Genomic DNA, 22,555 nt, shown 5'->3' with positions numbered 1-22,555 from the left:
CACTCAATTAGTATTTGGTAGCATTGCCTTTAAATTGTTTAACTTGGGTCAAATGTTTCGGTAGCCTTCCACAAGCTTCCCACAATAAGTTGGGTGCATTTTGGCCCATTCCTTTTGACAGAGCTGGTGTAACCGAGTCTGTGTTTGTAGGCCTCCTTGCTCGCACATGCTTTTTCAGTTCTGCCCACAAATGTTTTATAAGATTGAGGTCGGAGCTTTGTGATGGCCACTCCAATACCTCGACTTTGTTGTCCTTAAGCCATTTTGCCACAACTTTGGAAGTATGCTTGGGGTCATTGTCCATTTGGAAGACCCGTTTGCAGCCAAGCTTTAACTTCCTGACTGATATTCTTGCTTCAATATATCTACATAATTTTCCTCCCTCATGAAGCCATCTATTTTGTGAAGTGCACCAGTCCCTCCGGTAGCAAAGCACACCCACAACATGATGCTGCCACCCCATGCTTCACGGTTGGGATGGTGTTCTTCAGTTTGCAAGCCTCCTCCTTTATCCTCCAAACATAACGATGGTCATTATGGCCAACTGTTCTATTTTTGTTTCATCAGACCAGAGGACATTTCTCCAAAAAGTACGATCTTTGTCCCCATGTGCAGTTGCAAACCGTAGTCTGTGTTTTTTATGGCGGTTTTGGAGCAGTGGCTTCTTCCTTGCTGAGTGGCCTTTCAGGTTATATCGATATAAGATTTGTTTTACTGTGGATATAGATACTTTTGTACCTATTTCCTCCAGCATCTTCACAGGGTCCTTTGCTGTTGTTCTGGGATTAATTTGCACTTTTAGCACCAAAGTACATTCATCTCTAGGAGACAGAACGCGTCTCCTGAGCGGTATGGCGGCTGCGTGGTCCCATGGTGTTAATACTTGCGTACTATTGTTTGTACAGATGAATGTGGTACCTTCAGGCATTTGGAAATTGCTCCCATGGATGAACCAGACTTGTTGAGGTCTACAATTTTCATTCCTGATGTCTTGGCTGATTTCTTTTGATTTTCCCATGATGCCAAGCAAAGAGGCACTGAGTTTGAACGTAGGCCTTGAAATACATCTACAGGTACACCTCCAATTGACTCAAATGATGTCAATTAGCTTATCAGAAGCTTCTAAATCCATGACATCATTTTCTGGAATCTTCCAAGCTGTTTAAAGGCCCAGTCAACTTAGTGTATGTAAACTTCTGACCCACTGGAATTGTGATACAGTTATAAGTGAAATAATTTGTCTGTAAGCAATTGTTGGAAAAAGGACTTGTGTCATGCACAAAGTAGATGTCCTAACCGACTTGCCAAAACTATAGTTTGTTAACAAGACATTTGTGGAGTGGTTGAAAAACAAGTTTTAATGACTCCAACCTAAGTGTATGTAAACTTCCCTCTTCAACTGTGTATCTTGCTGTTTTGATTACATTTTCACGGAATTCTCTCTGTAGGGAAGAGTGGTGTGTCTCCTAAGAAGTCCAATAAGTGCCTGACCCCCCTGCAGCAGCGCCTCAACGAGCTGTATGACGCTGTGAGGAACTACACAGACGCCAGGGGGCGACGTATCTCCACCATCTTCCTGCGCCTGCCCTCCCGTGCCGAGCTGCCTGACTACTACGCCACCATCAAGAGGCCCATCGACATGGAGCGCCTGCGCAGGTAAGCTAGAGGCTAACCTGTGTGTGTGTGTGTGTGTGGTAGTGATGCGCTGGTTGACTCATAACCCGCAGTTCCTGCGGTTATATCTGGGGGTTTAGGGTCATGTAATATTGTGTGGATAAAGGATGGGTTGAATAAAGAGAAAACAATGCCTTACATTCATGGATGTTTTATCTTTCATTATTTTAGGCTAACTGTACGCGTGCCAAATAGTCTACAAATTATTTTGGGAACGGGCAAAAAAAAAGCAAGCGTTAATCCACGGCGGCAAAAAGGACAATGTCAGAGTTTTATTCAATATGAGAAAAGCTGTGAAATGGAGAGTTGAAAATAGAGCGACGGGAGGGCCAGAAATGTCATGTTTTGGAAAGATGTGGTAAAAGGATGATAGCAGTACAGTCTATGTGTAATTGTGAGGGCTATATAAATTCAACAGTCACAAGACTGGGACTTCAAATAAGCCTATGACACTTTAAGGGAACTGTAGCCTACTGTTCGGATGGGTTAAATGGAAAATGAAATCTGGACACTAGGTCTATAACCTCTCACATAGCCTTAATATTATCTCCTGAAGAATTAAGCATTTCTTACAGTAAAATTAGGCTATACACCAAATGTAGGCTACATTTTGACTTGGGAATATGAGTTGAGAGAATCTTTCTTTCAGTATCTTGAGAGAATGCGAATGCACAGTTAGCACCACTACAGACAGTATCTATCTTTATCAGCATCATAAAAACTGATAGTATTTCATCCACATAAAATATGCATCCAAGCTGAACTAAAATCTCATCAGAAACATATTGGGTTGTTTTCACAGCTTTCTATTTCCTTACAACCGGTCAAACTGATGTCATTTGGAAGTTTGAATGCCAGTAAATATTTTTTTTTTTAAATTAAAGTTATTGCATTTTCTCCTCGGCCACTAAACGTCTTTTGCTCCACGAAAGAAGCAGAGATGACAGAGAACTTTACCAATGTCAACTAGATTGAAGCATTCATTCTGTTGAATTCTTCTTATTATTTTTTATATTTTACCTTTATTTAACCAGGTAGGCTAGTTGAGAACAAGTTCTCATTTACAACCTGGCCAAAATAAAGCAAAGCAGTGCGACACAAACAACACCACAGAGTTACACATGGAATAAACAAACATACAGTCAACAATACAATAGAAAAAGTCTATATACAGTGTGCAAATGAGATCGGATAAGGGAGGTAAGGCAATATATGGGCATAGTGGCGAAATAATTACAATATAGCAAATAAACACTGGAGTGATTGATGTGCAGAAGATGAGTGTGCAAGTAGAGTATTTTGTATTATGACATTATTCTGGTGCGCAAGGGTTTATTTGGTATTCTAGTGTAACATATAATGAGAGGAGAGAAGCTGAAAGTATCTAATATAGACAAGTTGACTAAGAAACAGCCTACCAAAATGTCAGAAATTATAAGCAGAACCATATTTACCGGGTAAGAAACTCCTGCACCTCCTGTCAACTCTTTCTGCCGTCTGACTGTAGCCTACAGCGAATTCTCTAAATTAGCGGGTCAGGGTTGAGTATGTGCCTCAGATTTTCACTTTATTACATATAGTTGGGTGGTTGCGGGTGGGTTATTAGCAATTGCAGGTGGGTGCGAGTGAACAAACAGCTGACCCTTCCACCACAAGTGCGTGGCTAGCTAAAGGTTAGGTTGCTGGGTGGTTACAGATGTGGGCCAGGAACTAAGGTTGCCCTGTTTGAATCCCAGCTCCGACAGGGAAAAGCTGTTGTGGAGTGAGCCAGCAACTGGAGGGTTGCTTGTGTCAGTATCCTTAAGCAGGGCACTTATCCCCTAAACTGAGCTTGGGGTTGGGATCTGATAAAACTAAAAACAACCTCTCATTCAGTAGAATAAAATAAGAAGAGTATAGTACAAAAATAACAGGTATCAGAATAAAATTGACTGTAACAACCTCAGTGACATTTATTTGAGTATGATTTGCCCTCCAAAAATGAATAATTAAATAAATACTACATAGGTTGTAGCTTTATTTGAATGAAGTGAGATAAATGACGAATCCATAAAGCAAACCATATTAAGTAAAGATGTAAAAAAAAAAATATATATATACATACACTGCTCCAAAAAATAAAGGGAACACTTAAACAACACAATGTAATTCCAAGTCAATCACACTTCTGTGAAATCAAACTGTCCACTTCGGAAGCAACACTGATTGACAATACATTTCACGTGCTGTTGTGCAAATGGAATAGACAACAGGTGGAAATTATAGGCAATTAGCAAGACACCCCCAATAAAGGAGTGGTTCTGCAGGGGGTGACCACAGACCACTTCTCAGTTCCTATGCTTCCTGGCTGATGTTTTGGTCACTTTTGAAAACTGGCGGTGCTTTCACTCTAGTGGTAGCATGAGACGGAGTCTACAACCCACAAGTGTCTCAGGTAGTGCAGCTCGTCCAGGATGGTACATCAACGCGAGCTGTGGCAAGAAGGTTTGCTTTGTCTGTCAGCGTAGTGTCCAGAGCATGGAGGTGCTACCAAGAGACAGGCCAGTACATCAGGAGATGTGGAGGAGGCCGTAGGAGGGCAACAACCCAGCAGCAGGACCGCTACCTCCGCCTTTGTGCAAGGAGGAGCAGGAGGAGCACTGCCAGAGCCCTGCAAAATGACCTCCAGCAGGCCACAAATGTGCATGTGTCTGCTCGAACGGTCAGAAACAGACTCCATAAGGGTGGTATGAGGGCATGACGTCCACAGGTGGGGGTTGTGCTTTACAGCCCAACACCGTGCAGGACGTTTGGCATTTGCCAGAGAACACCAAGATTGGCAAATTCGCCACTGGCGCTCTGTGCTCTTCACAGATGAAAGCAGGTTCACACTGAGCACATGCGACAGACTCTGGAGACGCCGTGGAGAACGTTCTGCTGCCTGCAACATCCTCCAGTATGACCGGTTTGGTGGTGGGTCAGTCATGGTGTGGGGTGGCATTTCTTTGGGGGGCCGCACAGCCCTGTGCTCGCCAGAGGTAGCCTGACTGCCATTAGGTACCGAGATTAGATCCTCAGACCCCTTGTGAGACCATATGCTGGTGCGGTTGGCCCTGGGTTCCTCCTAATGCAAGACAATGCTAGACCTCATGTGGCTGGAGTGTGTCAGCAGTTCCTGCAAGAGGAAGGCATTGATGCTATGGACTGGCCCACCCCTTCCCCAGACCTGAATCCAATTGAGCACATCAGGGACATCATGTCTCGCTCCATCCACCAACGCCACGTTGCACCACAGACTGTCCAGGAGTTGGCGGATGCTTTAGTCCAGGTCTGGGAGGAGATTTCTCAGGAGACCATCTGCCACCTCATCAGGAGCATGCCCAGGCGTTGTAAGGAGGTCGTACAGGCACGTGGAGGCCACACACTACTGAGCCTCGTTTTGACTTGTTTTAAGGACATTACATCAAAGTTGGATCAGCCTGTAGTGTGGTTTTCCATTTTAATTTTGAGTGACTCCAAATCCAGACCTCCATGGGTTGATACATTTGATTTCCATTAATAATTGTTGTGTGATTTTGTTGTCAGCACATTCAACTATGTAAAGAAAAAAGTATTTAATAAGAATATTTCATTCATTCAGATCTAGGATGTGTTATTTTAGTGTTCCCTTTATTTTTTTGAGCAGTGTATATTTCTCCCTGTTTCAATAGAAAATGCAATGATCTTCTCTTCTTGTTCTCCAGCCACATGGCGGGAGGCCGATACCAGGACGTGGATGCTCTGGTGGAAGACTTTGCAGTGATGTTCAACAACGCCTGTACCTACAACGAGCCAGAGTCCCTGATCTACCGTGACGCTCTGCTCCTCCACCGCGTGCTCCTGGATACCCGGCGGCTGCAGGAGGGAGGGGAGGAGGGGGGCGGCTCTCCCCCTGCTGTAGGGCCAGTGGTCATGGAACTGATCAGGAACCTGTTTGTGTCTGTGCTGGCGCACCAGGACGAGGAGGGGAGGTGTTACAGCGACTCACTGGCTGAGATCCCTGCCCAGGTAAGAGAAAGGAGATCGCCCATACTCTACCTGGTGCCGCCGTATTCACAGTGTCTCGGGGTAGGAGTGCTGATCTAGGATCAGGTCCCCCACTGTCTATGTAATCTTATTCATTGTGATCTAAAAGGCAAAACCTATCATAATTCAGCACTCATATGGCCGTTGGTTATGCTCTTAAAAATAACTGATGCTTAAGATATCAGCAAAGTCATTCAGAGTTTTTAATGACAAATAAAACTGTTAACTGACTTCAACAGGACCCGACTAGCCCGGAGAACCCTCCGCTCAACTTCGACGTGATCCGGGCCAACATAGACCGAGGACGCTACCGCAGGCTGGACGTGTTCCAGGAGCACATGTTCAATGTGCTGGAGAAGGCCAGGCGCCTGCACAGGTACGTCGTCATTAGAAAGGCCTTTTGAATTCCTCTCCAACCTTTTTTTAGTCTTGAACCACCCCCAGAACCCTCACCTTGCCCTGTCTCTTCCCAGGACGGACTCTGAGATCTTTGAGGATGCGGTGGAGCTGCAGCAGTTCTTTATAAAGATCCGGGATGAGCTGTGTAAGAACGGGGAGATCCTCCTCTCCCCTGCGCTCAGCTACACCTCCAAACACCTGCACAATGACGTGGAGCAGGAAAAGAGAGAGAAACTACCTAAGGAGATAGAGGAGGACAAACTGAAGAAGGAGGAGGAGAACAAAGGTGTGTTAGTGCGTGATGGCGTTGTGGCCGGGTATGCGTGTGTAGAATACGTGCATTTCTTCTGTGCTGGTGTGTGATTGATGTGACATAGACTCTGAGTCTGAAGCGTATACAATGTGAGAGGTATTATAATATTCTAATTTACTTCCAGAGGATGGAGAGAAGGCTGAGGACCCAGCTGGGGGAGGTGCGGGGCCAGAGAGGACATACCGTCAGGACTGCAGCTTTGAGAACAGAACCTACCACGTGGGTGACTGTGTCTACGTGCAGCCAGCCGAGGCCAACCTCAAGCCTCACATCGTCTGCATCGAGCGCCTGTGGGAGGATGAAGCAGGTAACCAACTCAACACGCAGGTTTAGAAATGCACGCTTTGAGACACACACACACACTTACTGCTTTCTGACACTCCCTCCTGTTAGTAATGTGTGTGTGTGTGTGTGTGTGTGTGTGTGTGTGTGTGTGTGTGTGTGTGTGTGTGTGTGTGTGTGTGTGTGTAGGTGAGAAGTGGCTGTATGGCTGTTGGTTCTACAGGCCTAGTGAGACCTTTCATCTAGCCACACGCAAGTTCCTCAAGCAAGAGGTCTTCAAGAGTGACTACTTCAACAAAGTACCAGTCAGCAAGATACTGGCAAAATGCATGGTCATGTTTGTCAAGGTAAGGCTATCCTATATATCTGAACGGTTTTGATAATACACACCCCGGGACCATAGATGTATGCAATTTTATGCTCATCTATCGGATCATTATTTTAGCTGAACATTATAGCTACATGCACGCCTCGCCTACCTCAGGATCTGTCTTCTTCAGCCATCTATTTCCTGTGTTTGAAGGGTGCTTTTATTTCTCTCCTGCAACTCATTCATGCTCTTACTTGTTTGTGCCTGTCGCTTTTTCACGTTACCGTTATGACTGCGGAGATGTTTATAATGACCTGTCAAACACACCCCAGTAATTGCTGAAATGGGCTCAATGGAACAATTAAATAATCTCTCAGGCAATTACTCAGATCAGAATTGGATCAGAGAGGCCAATGTTGGAATGATATAAAAATACATGTTTAATGTACATAAAAAGGCCTACATGTCAAAGTGTAGGGGATATGCATATTGACTACAGGCTCATATCCAAACCCATGCTGAAATGGGGAAATTGCCAGAAAATGTAGCCAAACTTTTCTTTAAAGAGACAATTAATTACACAAATCAATGGAGACTGCTGATGGAAGGACGGCTCATAATAATGGCTGGAACGGAGTGAATGGAATGGTAGATGTATTTGATTCTTTTGTACACGAGTTGATGCATCTTTAGGTCACCCCTTTTTCTTAACTTCTAACTAATATTTTCTTCTCTGTCACATGAAACCGCTTGCACGTGTGGTGCACTTTTGAGAATGCCGTTTTCCCTCTTTCATTTTGGAAGATTCACATGTAGCCTTCAGCCATGTGCGCTTTGCTGAGCTTATAATATTAAGAAATAAAACTGTATCGACATTTTAAGGCTAAACAGTGATCTGTTGCATCATCCTCATTGTATGAATTTGGGATCGGTCTTGCTTTGAACCGTCCTAGACATTTCTTTTATCGCCCCAAGGACGACAGGACGCCCTTAATTTCTAACCGTGGAGTGAATCATTTTATTATTTGGTTGTAATTGTAATGTTACAATATTTCATAGGCTACCAAGGGTGGCCAACCATCCTCTAGGATAGCCTTAAATGGGCAGTGTTGAATATGCAACTTGAATATGCAAATAGTGTTACCTATATATTTTTTGTCTGATTCTCTATGGTAAAAAAAAAAAACAATACTAATGCATTTTATTTTGTAAAGTGGTTCCTTGCATCATGCAATGATGCAAACATGGTGTTAGACTATAGTTTTTATTTTTGGACATGTAACTTGGGCTTTCAGACAAGCAAAAAATCTGTCCTTGTCCTAAAAAAAAAGTTAATTCCAAGCCCCGTCGTTGCTAAATATTGTAATGTGATTTTGTAATATGAGATACACTGCCTTGTATAAAGCATCATCCCTCTCATTTTGACACGTGGTAGTCCATATTGTTTGTTTTGAAATCGTCTACATTGTCTACTGTGCAGAACCACTGATCTACAAGTCACCTTGTATCCCAAATAACTACTCATTGCCAAGATTAGTGATTCTTCCTCAAACTGATTCCCTCCAACACACTGACCAACTGTGTGCTCCCTCTCTACAGGATTACTTCAAGCTTCAGCCTGAGGGAGTAAGACCAGAGGACGTGTACGTCTGTGAGTCCCGTTACTCTGCCAGGAACAAGGCCTTCAAGAAAATCAAGATGTGGGCCGGGCCAGCCGGCGTGAGGTTTGTCCCTCGGGATGTGCCGTTGCCCGTTATCCGGGTGGCCTCCATGTATGCCAAACGTGATCAGGAGAAACTGTTGGCCGTGGCCGATAACGGCAGCCACAGCATCGTCGACAAGGTGAGAAGTCTGTGCACAGGAGGATATTAGCTCAGTTGATATAGCATGGTGCTTATGCCAGGATAGTGGGTTTGATTCCCGGGACCACCCTTACATAAAAATGTTGCACACATGACTAAGTCGCTTTGGAGAAAAGCATCTGCTAAATGGCATATATTACTGTCAAACGATTAAAATAATTAATCAACATTTTAGAATTTGTAACAATGTTGGCCCTGAAGAGATATATTTGTTTGTTTTTTTAAAGCAGTGCATTAACTGGCATAATATGATTTGATTATAAGGGAAGAAACATAAAATAATCTGTATCAGACTTGCTTTCAATGTGAATGACGGATCTATAAGTCCCATTTCTATGTGAATTTGATCGGGATGCCCAAAAAGTTACATATTGCAGCTTTAACTTTGACAGCCCTAATTATTCTATTTTATTTTAGAGCATAAAATGCATTTGTCCTGCTTATTGGACATGTCCATCACAAATAAGACTATCATATTTACTGTACTTGTGAGACCACTTCATTGAGGACTTGTTTTAAGGTTGAATATTTTCCTGGTATTTTACAACTTACTCTTCTCCCAGGTAACCCAGTATTTCCTGCCAAACCGGAAGTGTTATTCAAAAGCATTATAAAGCATATAAATATGTCTGGATTTGATTGGCGGTTTGATAAGCATGAACATTTTAACCTGAGCCTGATGAGCCATATATTACATACATTTTATGAGCCCTACATGAACGACATTTATTGAGTCCAAGCCCAAATGATTGTGCCGTTATCCAATACATCTATGATATAGGCTACTACACATTTATGCATGACAGAAAAATATTTTTAAAAGCCCATGATGTAGCTAGCTACTGTAGTTGTGGCCACTCGTCTGTCTGCAACATGCTCTCGGGGCATTTTGTATTATTCTGTGCATACATCTGCGACAACATTGGCAGTAGAATGGCCCATACTGAAGAGCTCAGTGACTTTCAAGGTGGCACCATCATAGGATACCACCTTTCCAGCAAGCCAGTTCGCACTGTATATTCTCTCTTGGGTAAATAAATGAAACTAGCTCCCGTAGGCTAATGTTTTTAGTGTGAACTGCGTTACTGTACTGTATTATGCTGTATTATATGGACTGGAATTACACACATAAAGCAGAAGAGAACATGGGTTCTGGTGCAGCCCATGAGGCCTACAATGTTGCAAGCATAGGCTAGCGAATTAGATTTTAATTTTGAAATATAATACAGCCAATTTGTATAATTAGTAGGCTGACGCATATATCACTTCCATAACATGTCCCCTAATGTTATTAGATTACCTCCTTTTTATCACTCTGTTGTTGCTTAATTCCTTCCTCGCTTTCAACAGTTAAATGAAATAAGTCCCCATTATAATGACATCCTAGAATATTGGACTAGAATTAGATGAAGGCTTTCACTTCTCCACGACGATTGAACGGGTCTGAATGAATAACTGCTACAGCCTATCGCCATCGCACGTTCACGCTTCTTTTAAACTACCCGTGAGTTCTATTGGCTGCTGTATTTAACATTCAGCAAATGAAGAGCTTACGTTCCTATTGGAATAGTGTATCGGTATTAGAAATGTTTTAATAAATTATGTCCAGCAAGCTATTCTAGTCTACCTTTTCCTGCATGGGACTAAGGAGCATTTTTATTTGAGAGACAAGCAGAGAACAGGTACTTGCGTATTGCGCAAGTAACAGAGGCTGTAAGTTAGAAGCATATTATGCATAACCCATCATTAATTAGCTAAATATAAGGCTTATACTGCATTGAATTTATTATCTTAAAAGAGGTTGGCTAGGAGGATAGATGCTTTTGTTCATGTAGTCTATGTGGACACCTGCTCGTCGAACATCTCATTCCAAAATCATGGGCATTAATATGAAGTTGGTCCCCCCCTTTGATATAACAGCCTCCACTCTTCTGGGAAGGTTTTCCACTAGATGTTGGAACATTGCTGCTGGGACTTGCTTCCATTCAGCCACAAGAGCATTAGTGAGGTTGGGCACTGATGTAGGCCAATTAGGCCTAGCTTGCAATCGGAAATCCAATTTATCCCAAAGTTGTTCGATGGGGTTAAGGTCAGTGCTCTTTCCACCCCGATCTCGACAAACTATTTCTGTATAGACCTCGCTTTGTGCACGGGGGCGTTGTGATGCTGAAACAGGTAAGGGCTTTACCCAAACTGTTGCCACAAAGTTGGAAGCACAGAATCGTCTAGAATATCATTGTATGCTGTAGCATTAATATTTCCCTTCACTGTTTGTCTATGGAGAGTGCATTGCTATCTGCTATTATACACCTGTCAGCAACGGGTGTGGCTGAAAGAGCCTAATCCACTAATTTGAAGGGGTGTCCACATACACTATATATAGATGCACTATATGAGGGAGAGATCTCTAGGATGCTATTTGAATGCGAGAGAATGCTCGCGCGTGCAATGATATTCGAGTGATTGCAATTTAAAAAACTGCAACTGCAATTTAAAAAAATGTATCTTTACAATTTTTTAAAAAACAAAGTGACTCCCGAAAGCCAGATAGAGATTGGTAAATTTAGACATTCATTCGGTCTTTATATTACTGTAGCATAGGCTATGCTGCAGCAAATGTAGGCCTACCTGTCACAAGAAAAAAAGTTACCATGATGGGTCTACGTACATTGTGAACTGACTCCATACTGAGATGGACTGTCTGTCCCCACCCTGATTCATCATACAGGCTGTAGAGAAGCCAGATTTAGACATTGCACATCATTTAACAGTTCCATATCACTCCATGCTGTTCATGTCGGTCATTTATTATTATAATTTACCGGTTTCTCACAGATATTTATCCTGGGAAAAGGGAGTTGTTTTTGGAGGTAAATCTCGATTAACCGGGTTCGAACCATTCATCCTTATTTCTTATCTATAATTTCATCGTAAACAACACTAAAACATTGGACTGTATTAACGTACCCGTTCCATATTGTTGAGCCGAACTGAACAAAGCAAGCTGTGTTGGTTACGCACCATAGTTGCTGGAGCGGTGTTGGAAAGGACGCCGTGAAAGGAAAATATCTGAGTCGGCACAATACGGGTTTGCGTTGACACGATAGTGTAAAAAAAGTGTACTGGTGTTACTGAGTGTGTGCTCTCATACTATGTGACTGTGTGTAGGAGCTTGAGGATGTCCCGGTAGAGATGAGTGGAGGGGAGCCAGGCTGTCAGTACTACGACCAGCTCCACTACAACAACATGTGGCTGAAGGTGGGAGACTGTGTCTACGTCCAGTCACATGGGCTCGTTAAACCCCGTGTCGGCAGGTACGTCAAACACACCTCGTGGTATTTGGTTTCTCTTCAGAACTCTTTTGTAATGTGTTGATGGTGTCGGTGGCTCTTTCTCTTTCCTCGATTACTCTCGTCCTATCGCCTCTAACTCAAAAATGCATTGGAGAACATGGTCCGAGGGGAGGGGCCTGTGACCGTACTCCTCCAATGCAGTTGAGGAGATAAGAAATCGCAGAAATGTGAATTGAGATAAACCCTTTGTGTTTTGAGTATGGAGATGTGGTGTATGTCTGTGAATGTGGCCATTAGGAAGCCAACAGGGCTATTTTAATGGATTGAACTGTAACAGGATAGAGAAGCTGTGGGTGCGCGACGGCGCAGCATTTTTCTTCGGACCCATCTTCATACACCCAGAGGAGACGGGACACGAGCCCACCAGGATGTTCTACAAGAGAGAGGTGTTCCTCAGCAACGTGGAGGAGGCCTGCCCCATGACCTGCGTCATAGGTACCTTACTACTTTGCTAGGCTTCTGCACTGCCTTCCGCATCCTCTACACTCAACATGCATTCATTATAGTTGTTTCCATTATCAAACCTTTGCTAGACTAGTTTCAGACATTCAAACCGTTTCAGACATCAAGTACCCCCTGGAATACTAGGTTCAATAGCAGTATAATTGGCCCTATAATTAACCAGCACTCTCTCCATCCCTCCGTCCTGCAGGTAAATGTGTGGTGTCGTCCTTTAAGGACTACCTGTCGTGTCGGCCCACTGAGGTGTCTGAGGAGGACGTGTTTCTGTGTGAGAGCCGTTACATTGAGAGTGAGAAGCAGATGAAGAAGTTTAAGGGCCTGAAGCGCTTCTCCCTCCACGCTAAGGTGGTGGACGACGAGGTCTACTACTTCAGGTGGGAGTGACTCACAAGCCCTATCCCCTTCCTCCTGAAGTGTGCCCTGAACTAATTCACTCCCCCTCGTGGATTGGACTGGTGTGTGTATATACAGGCTAAGGAAGCTTCTCTGCTTACTTCAGGGAGAACAAGGGAAGATAATTGGACTGTAGCCAAAGACTTGGTTAAATAGATAGCACTTGTGATTTTCTTGTTTAGCTGGTGTCAACCCTCTTCTCTGATTGGTCCATTTCCAGGAAGTTGATAGTGCCCCAGAAGGAGCCGTCTCCTCTGCTGAATAAGAAGATTGAGGAGCTGGAACTGAAACTGGCAGACATGGATGAGGGGGATGAGGATCTGGATGACCTGGAGGATGAAGACGAGGCTCCAGAGACCCCCTCCATGCCCACCATTCAGACCCCTCTGGCAAGCGATTTGGACGTCATGCCTTATACCCCTCCTCCCCAGGTCTTACAAACACCCACACGTACTGAATGCCCAACTGTTGTACCCTTCCACACACACACACGCCTCTCCTCGCCCCAAATATCTTATCCCTTCCTCATATACAGCCATTCACACATCCTTGGCCCAGTGTCTTACTTTTATCCAAGCATCCAGTTCGTATGCCTACTCCCACCTAAACCCTCTATTCAGCCAGTCATGCATCACACACAGCTTTATGCAGATTTTACACCCATTACCATCATAACCCCAAGCTCTTAAAACTTCTACTAAGCTAACATATGGAATTGTTTTAAGATGGTGTAACAAAGGATAATTTAGCTATTTGATTTAGATTTAAGTCCCCTTTATGTATGTATGTATGTATGTATGTATGTATGTATGTATGTATGTATGTATGTATGTATGTATGTATGTATGTATGTATAGTAACAGTCAAAAGTTTGGACACATACTCATTCAAGGGTTTTTCTTTATTTTTACTATTTTCTACATTGTAGAATAATAGTTTAGACATCGAAACATATGGAATCATGTAGTAACCAAAAAAGTTCATATTCAAAGTAGCCTCCCTTTGCCTTGATGACAGCTGTGCATACTCTTGCCATTCTCTCAACCAGCTTCATGAGGAATGTTTTTCCAACAGTCTTAATATAATAGTCTTGAAGGAGTTCCCACATATGCTGAGCACTTGTTGGCTGCTTTTCCTTCACTCTGCGGTCCAACTAATCCCAAACCATCTCAATTAGGGTGATTGTGGAGGCCAGGTCATCTGATGCAGCACCCCATCACTCTCCTTCTTTGTCAAATAACCCTTACACAGCCTGGAGGTGTGTTTTGGGTCATTGTCCTGTTTGGGGAAAATATTATAGTTCCACTAAGCGCAAACCAGATGGGTGGCGTATTGCTGCTGTGGTAGCCATGCTGGTTAAGTGTGCCTTGAATTGTAAATAAATAACAGACCGTGTAACCAGCAAAGCACCTCCACACCATCACTCCTCCATGCTTCACGGTGGGAACCACACATGCGGAGATCATCCGTTCACCTACTCCGCGTCTCACAAAGACACATCAGACCAAAGGACAGCTTTCCACCGGACTAATGTCTATTGCTCGTGTTTTTTGGCCCAAGCAAGTTATTCTTATTGGTGTCCTTTAGTAGCAATTCGACCATGAAGACCTGATTTCGCCCCAGTCTCCTCTGAACAGTTGATGTTGAGATGTATCTGTTACTTGAATTCTGAAGCATTTATTTGGGCTGCAATCTGAGGTGCAGTTAATTGCAGATTTCTGAGGCTGGTAACTGTAATGAACTGCAAAGGTAACTGTAATGACCAGCAGAGGTAACTCTGGGTCTTCCTTTCCTGTGACGGTCCTCATGAAAGCCAGTTTCATCATAGTGCTTGATGGTTTTTGCGACTGCACTTGAAGAAAGTTCTTGAAATTTTCTGGATTGACTGATCTTCATGTCTTAAAGTAATGAAACTGTCATTTCTCTTTGCTTATTAATATGGACTTGGTCTTTTACCAAATAGGGTTATCTTCTGTATACCACCCGTACCTTATTGGCTCAAACGTATTAAGAAGGAAAGAAATTCCACAAATGAACTTTTAACGAGGCACATCTTTTAATTGAAATGCATTCCAGATGACTACCTCATGAAGCTTGTTGAGAGAATGACAAGAGTGTGCAAAGCTGTCATCAAGACAAAGGGTGGCTACTTTGAGGAATTTCAAATATAAAATATTTAATTTGTTTAGCACTTCTTTTGGTTACTACATGATTTCATGTGTTATTTCATAGTTTTGATGTCTTCACTATTATTCTACAATGTATAGATAGTAAAAAATAAAGAAAAACCCTTGTAGGTGTGTCCAAACTTTTGACTGGTACTGTAAGTATTCAGACCCTTTGCTATGTGACTTGAAATTGAGCTCAGGGGCATCCTGTTTCTATTGATCATTCTTGAGATGTTTCCTCAACTTGATTGATGTCAACCTGTGGTACATTCAATTGATTGGACATGATTTGGAAGGGCGCACACACCTCTCCTATAGAATGTCCCAGTCAGAGCCAAAACCAAGCCTCGAGGTCGAAGGAATTGTCCATAGAGCTCTGAGACAGGATTGTGTTGAGGCACAGATCTGGGGAAGGGTCCCAAAACACTTCTGCAGCAGTGAAGGTCCCCAATAACACGGTGGCCTCCACCATTCTTTAATGGTTGAAGTTTGGAACCACCAAGACTATTCCTAGAGCTGGCCGCTCGGGCAAGCTGCACTATCGGGGGAGAAGGGCCTTGGTGATAGACGTTTCCAAGAACCCAATGGTCACTCTGACAGAGTTTCTCTGTGGAGATGGTTGTCCTTCTGGAAGGTTCTCCCATCTCTGCAGCACTCCACCAATCACGCCTTTATGGTAGAGTGGCCAGACGGAAGTCACTCCTCATTAAAAGGCACATGACAACCCGATCTGCAGAGAAGAATGGGAAACACTCCCCAAATACAGGTGTGCCAAGCTTGTAGTGTCATACCCAAGGCTGGGCTCGAGGCTGTAATTGCTGCCAATGGTGCTTCAACAAAGTGCTGAGTAAAGGGTCTGAATACTTATGTAAATGTTTTTTTTTTTATATATACATTTGCAAAAATGTATAAAAACCTGTTTTTGCTTTGTCATCATGGGGTACTGTGTGTAGATTGAGGGAAAATAACAATTTGAATCCATTTTGGTAAGGCTGTGACGTAACAAAGTGGGAAATGTCAAGAGGTCTGAATACTTTCCGAATGCACTGTATATAGCTATCTCTCTTTAACTTTTGGACACAGTTGTTTTCTTGAGAAAGATTTTCAGGATGTATCCTAGTCTGACAAACACCTGTGTAGCTCTGCCACCTTTCACAGCAGATACGGAAGGCCAACATTGACAGATGCGGTGGATTGAGACGAAGCCCATGCAATAAAAAAACACATCTTTAGCTTTATACAGATGGATGTTATGGGGTGTATGTATTATGCTAATTTGGTCTATGCAGGGGTGTGACTATTAATTAACATGGGTGTTACTGTTCATTGACTGGTCTACCCCCTGTTTCTCTGACAGTCCACTCCCAAGGCGAAGGGCGTTTCTAAGAAGGAAGGAGCCAAGAGGAAGGTCAACATGAGTGGTTATATCCTATTCAGCAGTGAGATGCGTTCGGTCATCAAGACCCGCCACCCTGATTTCTCCTTCGGGGAGCTCAGCCGTCTGGTGGGCACCGAGTGGAGGAACCTGGAGGCTCCCAAGAAAGTAGAGTATGAAGGTAGGAAGGTCAGGGAAGCATGCTAGTACTGAGACATCTCTATGGAGACTTTGTTTCACCAGTGGGATTCATACACCGGTTGAGATCTGCAATCAGATTGGTGATGACAATAACCAGGTTTCCATCCAACCTTTTCATGCGAGTAAAGTACATGTTGGATAAAATAAAACGTTAGGCCTGATAGAAACAGCTAATTGGAAGGTAAACTTTCCAAATGTCGACAAAACAAAATCTGCTAGTCCATATCCCTAGCCAAACATCTGACAAACTTGGAGTGTTATGTCCCTTCAGTGTTAGCGTTGTGAATGAATCCAAGTCTGCGTATTGTTGTTTGTTCCAGAGCGGGCAGCCAGGGTGGTGGAGCGGCAGGAGAAGGAGAGGGCAGCCCAGCAGCAAGCATCCCCGAGAGCAGGTACCCCAGTAGGGTCCATGATGGGAGTGGTGCCTTCGCCTAGCCACATGGGAATGATGCCTGGTCCAGGTAACCCCTTCCTCACAGAGACCGACATCCCAAATCAACCACTAGCCCCTAAGCACCCAGATCTACAGTCTCTAAAGGGTAGTGGCTAGGGGAGATTTGGGATTCAGGAAGATGGCACCATTGCTTGGGACTTAGCAGCTACCTGGGAAATAATGAAGCTGGACTGCTAAAACAATTCAACCTTAATTTATTTACCCTCCTCCCCTATCCAGAAATTGCCCATTCAAAATTGTCCAGTGGCTTTCAACTGCATCCTCATTATAGGCTGATTGTTTTTGTCTCTGTTGCTGCTAATTTTAATTTAGTATTTCATCCCTGTTTTATATTTTGTTTTTGCATCAAATGCATTGAATCAGAGTTTGCATGATCCAAATCAACTGCATGACCAGAAATAGTATTTGTATTATTTTAAACTCTTCTTTACAGTAACATCCATTCTTGTTTTACTTACTAGCTTGTTTAACTTAATATTTTATCATTCATTAATATGTAGTGCATGTCTTTTGGATAGTCAGTTGCATGTCACTTATGCATGGGTATCGTTGTTGTTGTCATTCCCGGCCCCGCCTCCTCCTCCTAAGGCATGATGGGAGCTTACGGCCCCCCCTACGGCATGCCCATGCAGGGCCCCCATGAGGGCTTGCTGGGTATGGGCCCAATGCCACCTCACCATATGGGCCCGATGCCCCCCCAACACCTCCAGCCAGGTATGCCTGGGTACCACCCTGGCATGCCCTACCCGGGTAAGGACCCCACCCACCTTCCACTCCAGGCCAAGGCCACACCTGTCCTGGTCAGTCAGTAGCTTCCAGTCAGTCATGTCTTGGTCTCTCCTGCTGGAGGGGTTTACCTGGTCCACAGACAGGCTGTGCTGTGGTGGCCCACTGACCATTCAGGCTGCCACGCCTGGTCTCTGTCTGTTCCGAGATGGGAAAATGTATACTTGAGTTGGCGAGGTCCAGGTTGCAGAACAAAACACTTTGAAAAGTAAAGAAGGTAGCTGGACATTCTATTGCTCTGCAACAGAGCTACAGTGCCTATCGAAAGTCTACAAATTAATTGTAATTTTTTGTCATCGATCGACACCTAATACTCCATAATATCAAAGTGATAAGAAAATGATATAAAGGAATACACTTTGGCCTAAGTGCAAAGCAACCACAACACATCACTAAGTAACTGCTTCCTTATTTTCAAGCATGGTGGTGGCTACATCATGGTATGGGTATGTTTGGAGTTTTTCAGAATGAAAATAAACTGGGTGGAGCTAAGCACAGGCAGAATCCTAAAGGAAAACCTGCTTCAGTCTGCTTTACACCAGACACTGGGAGAGGAATTCACCTTTCAGCTGGACAATAACCTACAACACAAAGCCAAAGCTTTCACTGGAGTTGCTTACCAAGAAGACTGTGAATGTTCCTGAATGTCTAAGTCACAGTTTTGACCTAATTCTCCTTGAAAATCTGTGGCAAGACTTGAAAATGGCTGTCTAGCCATGATCCCCAACACCTTGACAGAGCTTGAATCATTTTTAAATTAATAATTTGCAGGTGTGCTAAACTCTTATGAGACTTAGCCAAGAAGACTCACAGCTGTAATTGCTGCCAAAGGTGTTTCAAACATGTATTGACTTGTGGGGTGAACACTTATCTAATTAAGGTGCTTTATTTTTTATTTATCTAACATATATATATATATATATATATTTACTTTGACTGAGTATTTTGTGTAGATCATTGACAAAAAATGACACTTAAATCCATTTTAATGCCACTTTGTAACACAATAAAATGTGAAGAAATCCAAGGGGGGGTTTGTAGACTTTCTGTAGGCACTAGTGGGTAGCGACCTTCTCTACAGGGGTTCCACCATCCTTTACCTCTGCTCTACACATTCGCACAGTATTACTCTGGTCCATCTGCTCGCATATCTCAGAATCCATGGTCAGCTCAATTAACACATGAACAAACATGTAATGCATGTGGAGCTATATGACTACAAATAAAGAAGCGCACACAGTTATTCCACAGCATGCATTCTATGCACATCCACCATGTTATACATCCTACACTAACAATGCATGTTGTTGTGTGTGGAAACTCATTGCTTTTGTGATAGGTATGATGGGTCCTGGTATGAATGGCATGCAAGGAAGTCCCGGAGGCCACTACTACATGCAACAGGTAAAAGCCTAACTTATTACTAAGAACTACCCATGAGCAACTGCACTCATTAGTTCCATACACGGTATATTGTACCCAAATGCAGTGGAAAAGCAGTGCTCTTATTATGTTTTCCTGTATCTCCCTTCAGCCTGGGATGTTTAGCCCGGGGCAGCAGGCTCCTCCACCCTACCCAGGCCAGCTAGGCCAGCCCTCTCACCTCCAGCCCATGACTCCCATGTTTGTGGCTCCACCGCCCAAGACACAGAGGGTGCTTCACTCTGAGGCCTACCTCAAGTACATCGAGGGCTTGAACGCAGAGACCGACACAGTCAGCAAGTGGGACCAATCTCTCAAAGGTATATTTCTAATCACAAATGTGCTGTTCTTTATGCACCTGTACTGCAGCATACTGAATTAACTCCAATGAATTGAGCGCAACACTTTCCTTCTCTCTCTACTCCCATGTATTATTGGTCTCTTGAATAGCTGTCCTCTTAGGTGTCCTTTATTGCTGAGTTTCTACACTTCTGTTTGTGGGTGTGTGTTCTGAGCAAAATGGGTAAAGTCTGTCATTTCCACAGCGCGTCGGAGAGATGCCCACCTGTCCAAAGACCAGGAGAGCAGGCTCCCTTCCCATTGGCTGAAGAGCAAGGGAGCCCACAAGACGATGGCAGATGCACTGTGGCGCCTGCGGGACCTGATGCTTCGAGACTCACTGAACATACGGCAGGCGTACAACATGTAAAAAACCTCAAACTACTGGCCGTGTTCCTGGCTGACTTCATTGCAGACACCTGCCAGATCTCACAATGCCTGGATAGGTGTTTAACATATTAGCTAACCACATCTTTCCCACGCAACAGACAGCAAGTGGTCCACTAATACAGGACTAGTAAAGGCCCGGTACAATACTTTTGTGGAGAGAAAAAATATATATATATATATTTGCTGTGATTATTTTGGGGGATTTCTCAGGGGGTGCTGCAGCACCCTCCGCACCCATACTTCACGCGGCTATGCAACCACTGGGCTTGTTTGGGTCCTGTGTGGCTTTTGGTAGAGTATGGTGCTTGCAACGCCAAGGTTATGGGTTCGAATCCCACGGGTGATCAGTATGAAAAAGTACAATTATGCACTCACTACTGTAAGTTGCTCTGGATAAGAGCATCTGCTAAATGACTAAAATGTAAATGTGAAATGTTCGACAGTGCAGGCGACTGCTGACTGACTGATCTACTATTGACCTTGCATCGTAAATAATGAGTCATTATTACTTGTACATCAGTCGGTCACAATTTACCCATGATACATCACATTTTTGATGCTCTCAAACACAGCTATTGTCTCTCTCACTGTCCTCATGAATGGACAGACACAGGAAGAAAAATATGGTTATAGAGAAGCAATATTTTATAGTGAATCAATCATGGATTTTATATTTTTGAGCATAATAATCTTAGGTTTGTGTGTGTGATTTTTCTCTTTTGTATCATGGTTGTGAAGATTTCTCAATGTAAGTTAAAGTTCTTTGCAGCTTATGGTCATTCACTGACAAAATAAATGTGGTGAGGACAATTATGGTGGTTTCGTTTGATTTGTTTGTTTGATCAATCCATGCACCATTCGGTTTATTATGAGAGATATCCCTCAAGGAGATTAGTGATGAGCATTATCATTTGACTCCATTCACGTATAAGACACTTATCATTTGACTCCCAACAGCTCTTTGTTCAAATGCTTAAAAATGTACCTAGCACCATGACATTTTTAAAAATTGAATGTAAAGCCCAAAATATAGGCGACCATTATGTCACATCGTCTTACGTTCAAATAAATGTTTACCTGGCCAAGTTATTAGATCGCCTGCAAAAAAAGGAAGTTAGTAATTTTGTAACTTATTTTCAGATAATCCGTTGTTTTGAATCTCAAAAAATAGTAACAATATGCAAATCAGCGAGCCAAACCTACGTCTCTTTAGCCGATGCGATTAGGTTCCCAACGTTAACCTAAAAGAGCCATTAGTTTGCAAATGACCCATCACTAATGGAGAATCGCATACTGTAGTTGTGGCCACTCATTTCTGTCTGTCTGCAACATGCTTTCAGAGCATTTCGTATTATTCTGTACGTAAATCCAAGGCACAACATTGACAGTAGAATGGCCTGTACTGAAGAGCTCAGTGACTTTCAACGTGGCACCATCAATTACCTTTCCAACAAGTCAGTTTGTCAAATTTCTGCCCTGCTAGAGCTGCCCCAGTCAACAACAACTCGGTTGCAACACTCAGTACCGAGTTCCAAACTGCCTCTGGAAGCAACATCAGCACAATAATTGTTCGCCGGGAGCTTCACGAAATGGGTTTCCATGACCGAGCAGCCACACACAAGCCTAAAATCACCATTTGCAATGCCAAGCGTCGGCTGGAATGATGTAAAGCTTTCCGCCATTGGACTCTGAAGCAGTGGAATTGTGTTCTCTGCAATGATATAACACTGAAACATGCATGAGAGCTTCAGCTGTTCCGGACGACTGTGTGATCACGCTCTCCACAGCCAATGTGAGTAAGACCTTTAAACAGGTCAACATTCAAAAGGCCACAGAGCCAGACGGATTACCAGGACATGTACTTTGAGCATGCGCCGACCAACTGGCAAGTGTCTAAACTGACATTTTCAACCTCTCCCTGTCGGAGTCTATAACACCATGTTTCAAGCAGACCACCATAGTCCCAGTGCCCAAGAACACTAAGATAACCTGCCAAAATGACTACCGACATGTAGCACTCACGTCTGTAGCCATGTAATGCTTTGAAAGGCTGGTCATAGCTCACATAAGCACCATTATCCCAGAAACCCTAGACCCACTCTAATTTTCATACCACCCCAACCGATCCACAGATGATGCAATATATTGCACTCCACACTGCCCTTTCAGACCTGGACAAAAGGAACACCTATGTGAGAAATGCTATTCATTGACAGCAGCTTAGCGTTCAACACCATAGTGGCCTCAAAGCTCATCATAAGTTTAGGACCCTGGGATTAAACACCTCCCTCTGCAACTAGATCATGGACTGCCTGACGGTCTGCCCCC

The 22,555-nt window shown here is 43.5% G+C and overlaps 1 protein-coding gene across 5 annotated transcripts in view; it reads left to right on the top strand.

The window, feature by feature from the left end:
* Positions 1–21,037, top strand: part of LOC118388800 (protein polybromo-1-like) — a 38,101-nt gene extending 17,064 nt beyond the window's left edge. For 2 of the 5 annotated variants that reach the window (XM_035778274.2, XM_052527069.1), the window contains 17 exons: positions 1,449–1,656; positions 5,397–5,700; positions 5,958–6,094; positions 6,192–6,403; positions 6,555–6,737; positions 6,902–7,059; positions 8,622–8,864; positions 12,053–12,198; positions 12,515–12,672; positions 12,890–13,073; positions 13,313–13,523; positions 16,618–16,816; positions 17,157–17,297; positions 17,879–18,040; positions 19,416–19,480; positions 19,611–19,818; positions 20,044–21,037. In XM_035778274.2, coding sequence (XP_035634167.1) covers positions 1,449–1,656; positions 5,397–5,700; positions 5,958–6,094; positions 6,192–6,403; positions 6,555–6,737; positions 6,902–7,059; positions 8,622–8,864; positions 12,053–12,198; positions 12,515–12,672; positions 12,890–13,073; positions 13,313–13,523; positions 16,618–16,816; positions 17,157–17,297; positions 17,879–18,040; positions 19,416–19,480; positions 19,611–19,818; positions 20,044–20,207 — 3,083 coding nt within the window. In that variant the 3' untranslated portion in view covers positions 20,208–21,037. The remainder of the gene's footprint in view (positions 1–1,448; positions 1,657–5,396; positions 5,701–5,957; positions 6,095–6,191; positions 6,404–6,554; positions 6,738–6,901; positions 7,060–8,621; positions 8,865–12,052; positions 12,199–12,514; positions 12,673–12,889; positions 13,074–13,312; positions 13,524–16,617; positions 16,817–17,156; positions 17,298–17,878; positions 18,041–19,415; positions 19,481–19,610; positions 19,819–20,043) is intronic. The other 3 variants (XM_035778275.2, XM_035778277.2, XM_035778276.2) reach the window with 3 other exon arrangements.
* Positions 21,038–22,555: the final 1,518 nt, after the last annotated feature.

The sequence above is a fragment of the Oncorhynchus keta genome, chromosome 10, assembly GCF_023373465.1.
Source record: "Oncorhynchus keta strain PuntledgeMale-10-30-2019 chromosome 10, Oket_V2, whole genome shotgun sequence".
In the NCBI taxonomy this organism is placed as follows: domain Eukaryota; kingdom Metazoa; phylum Chordata; class Actinopteri; order Salmoniformes; family Salmonidae; genus Oncorhynchus; species Oncorhynchus keta.
This window is presented reverse-complemented; position numbering and strand designations above follow the sequence as displayed.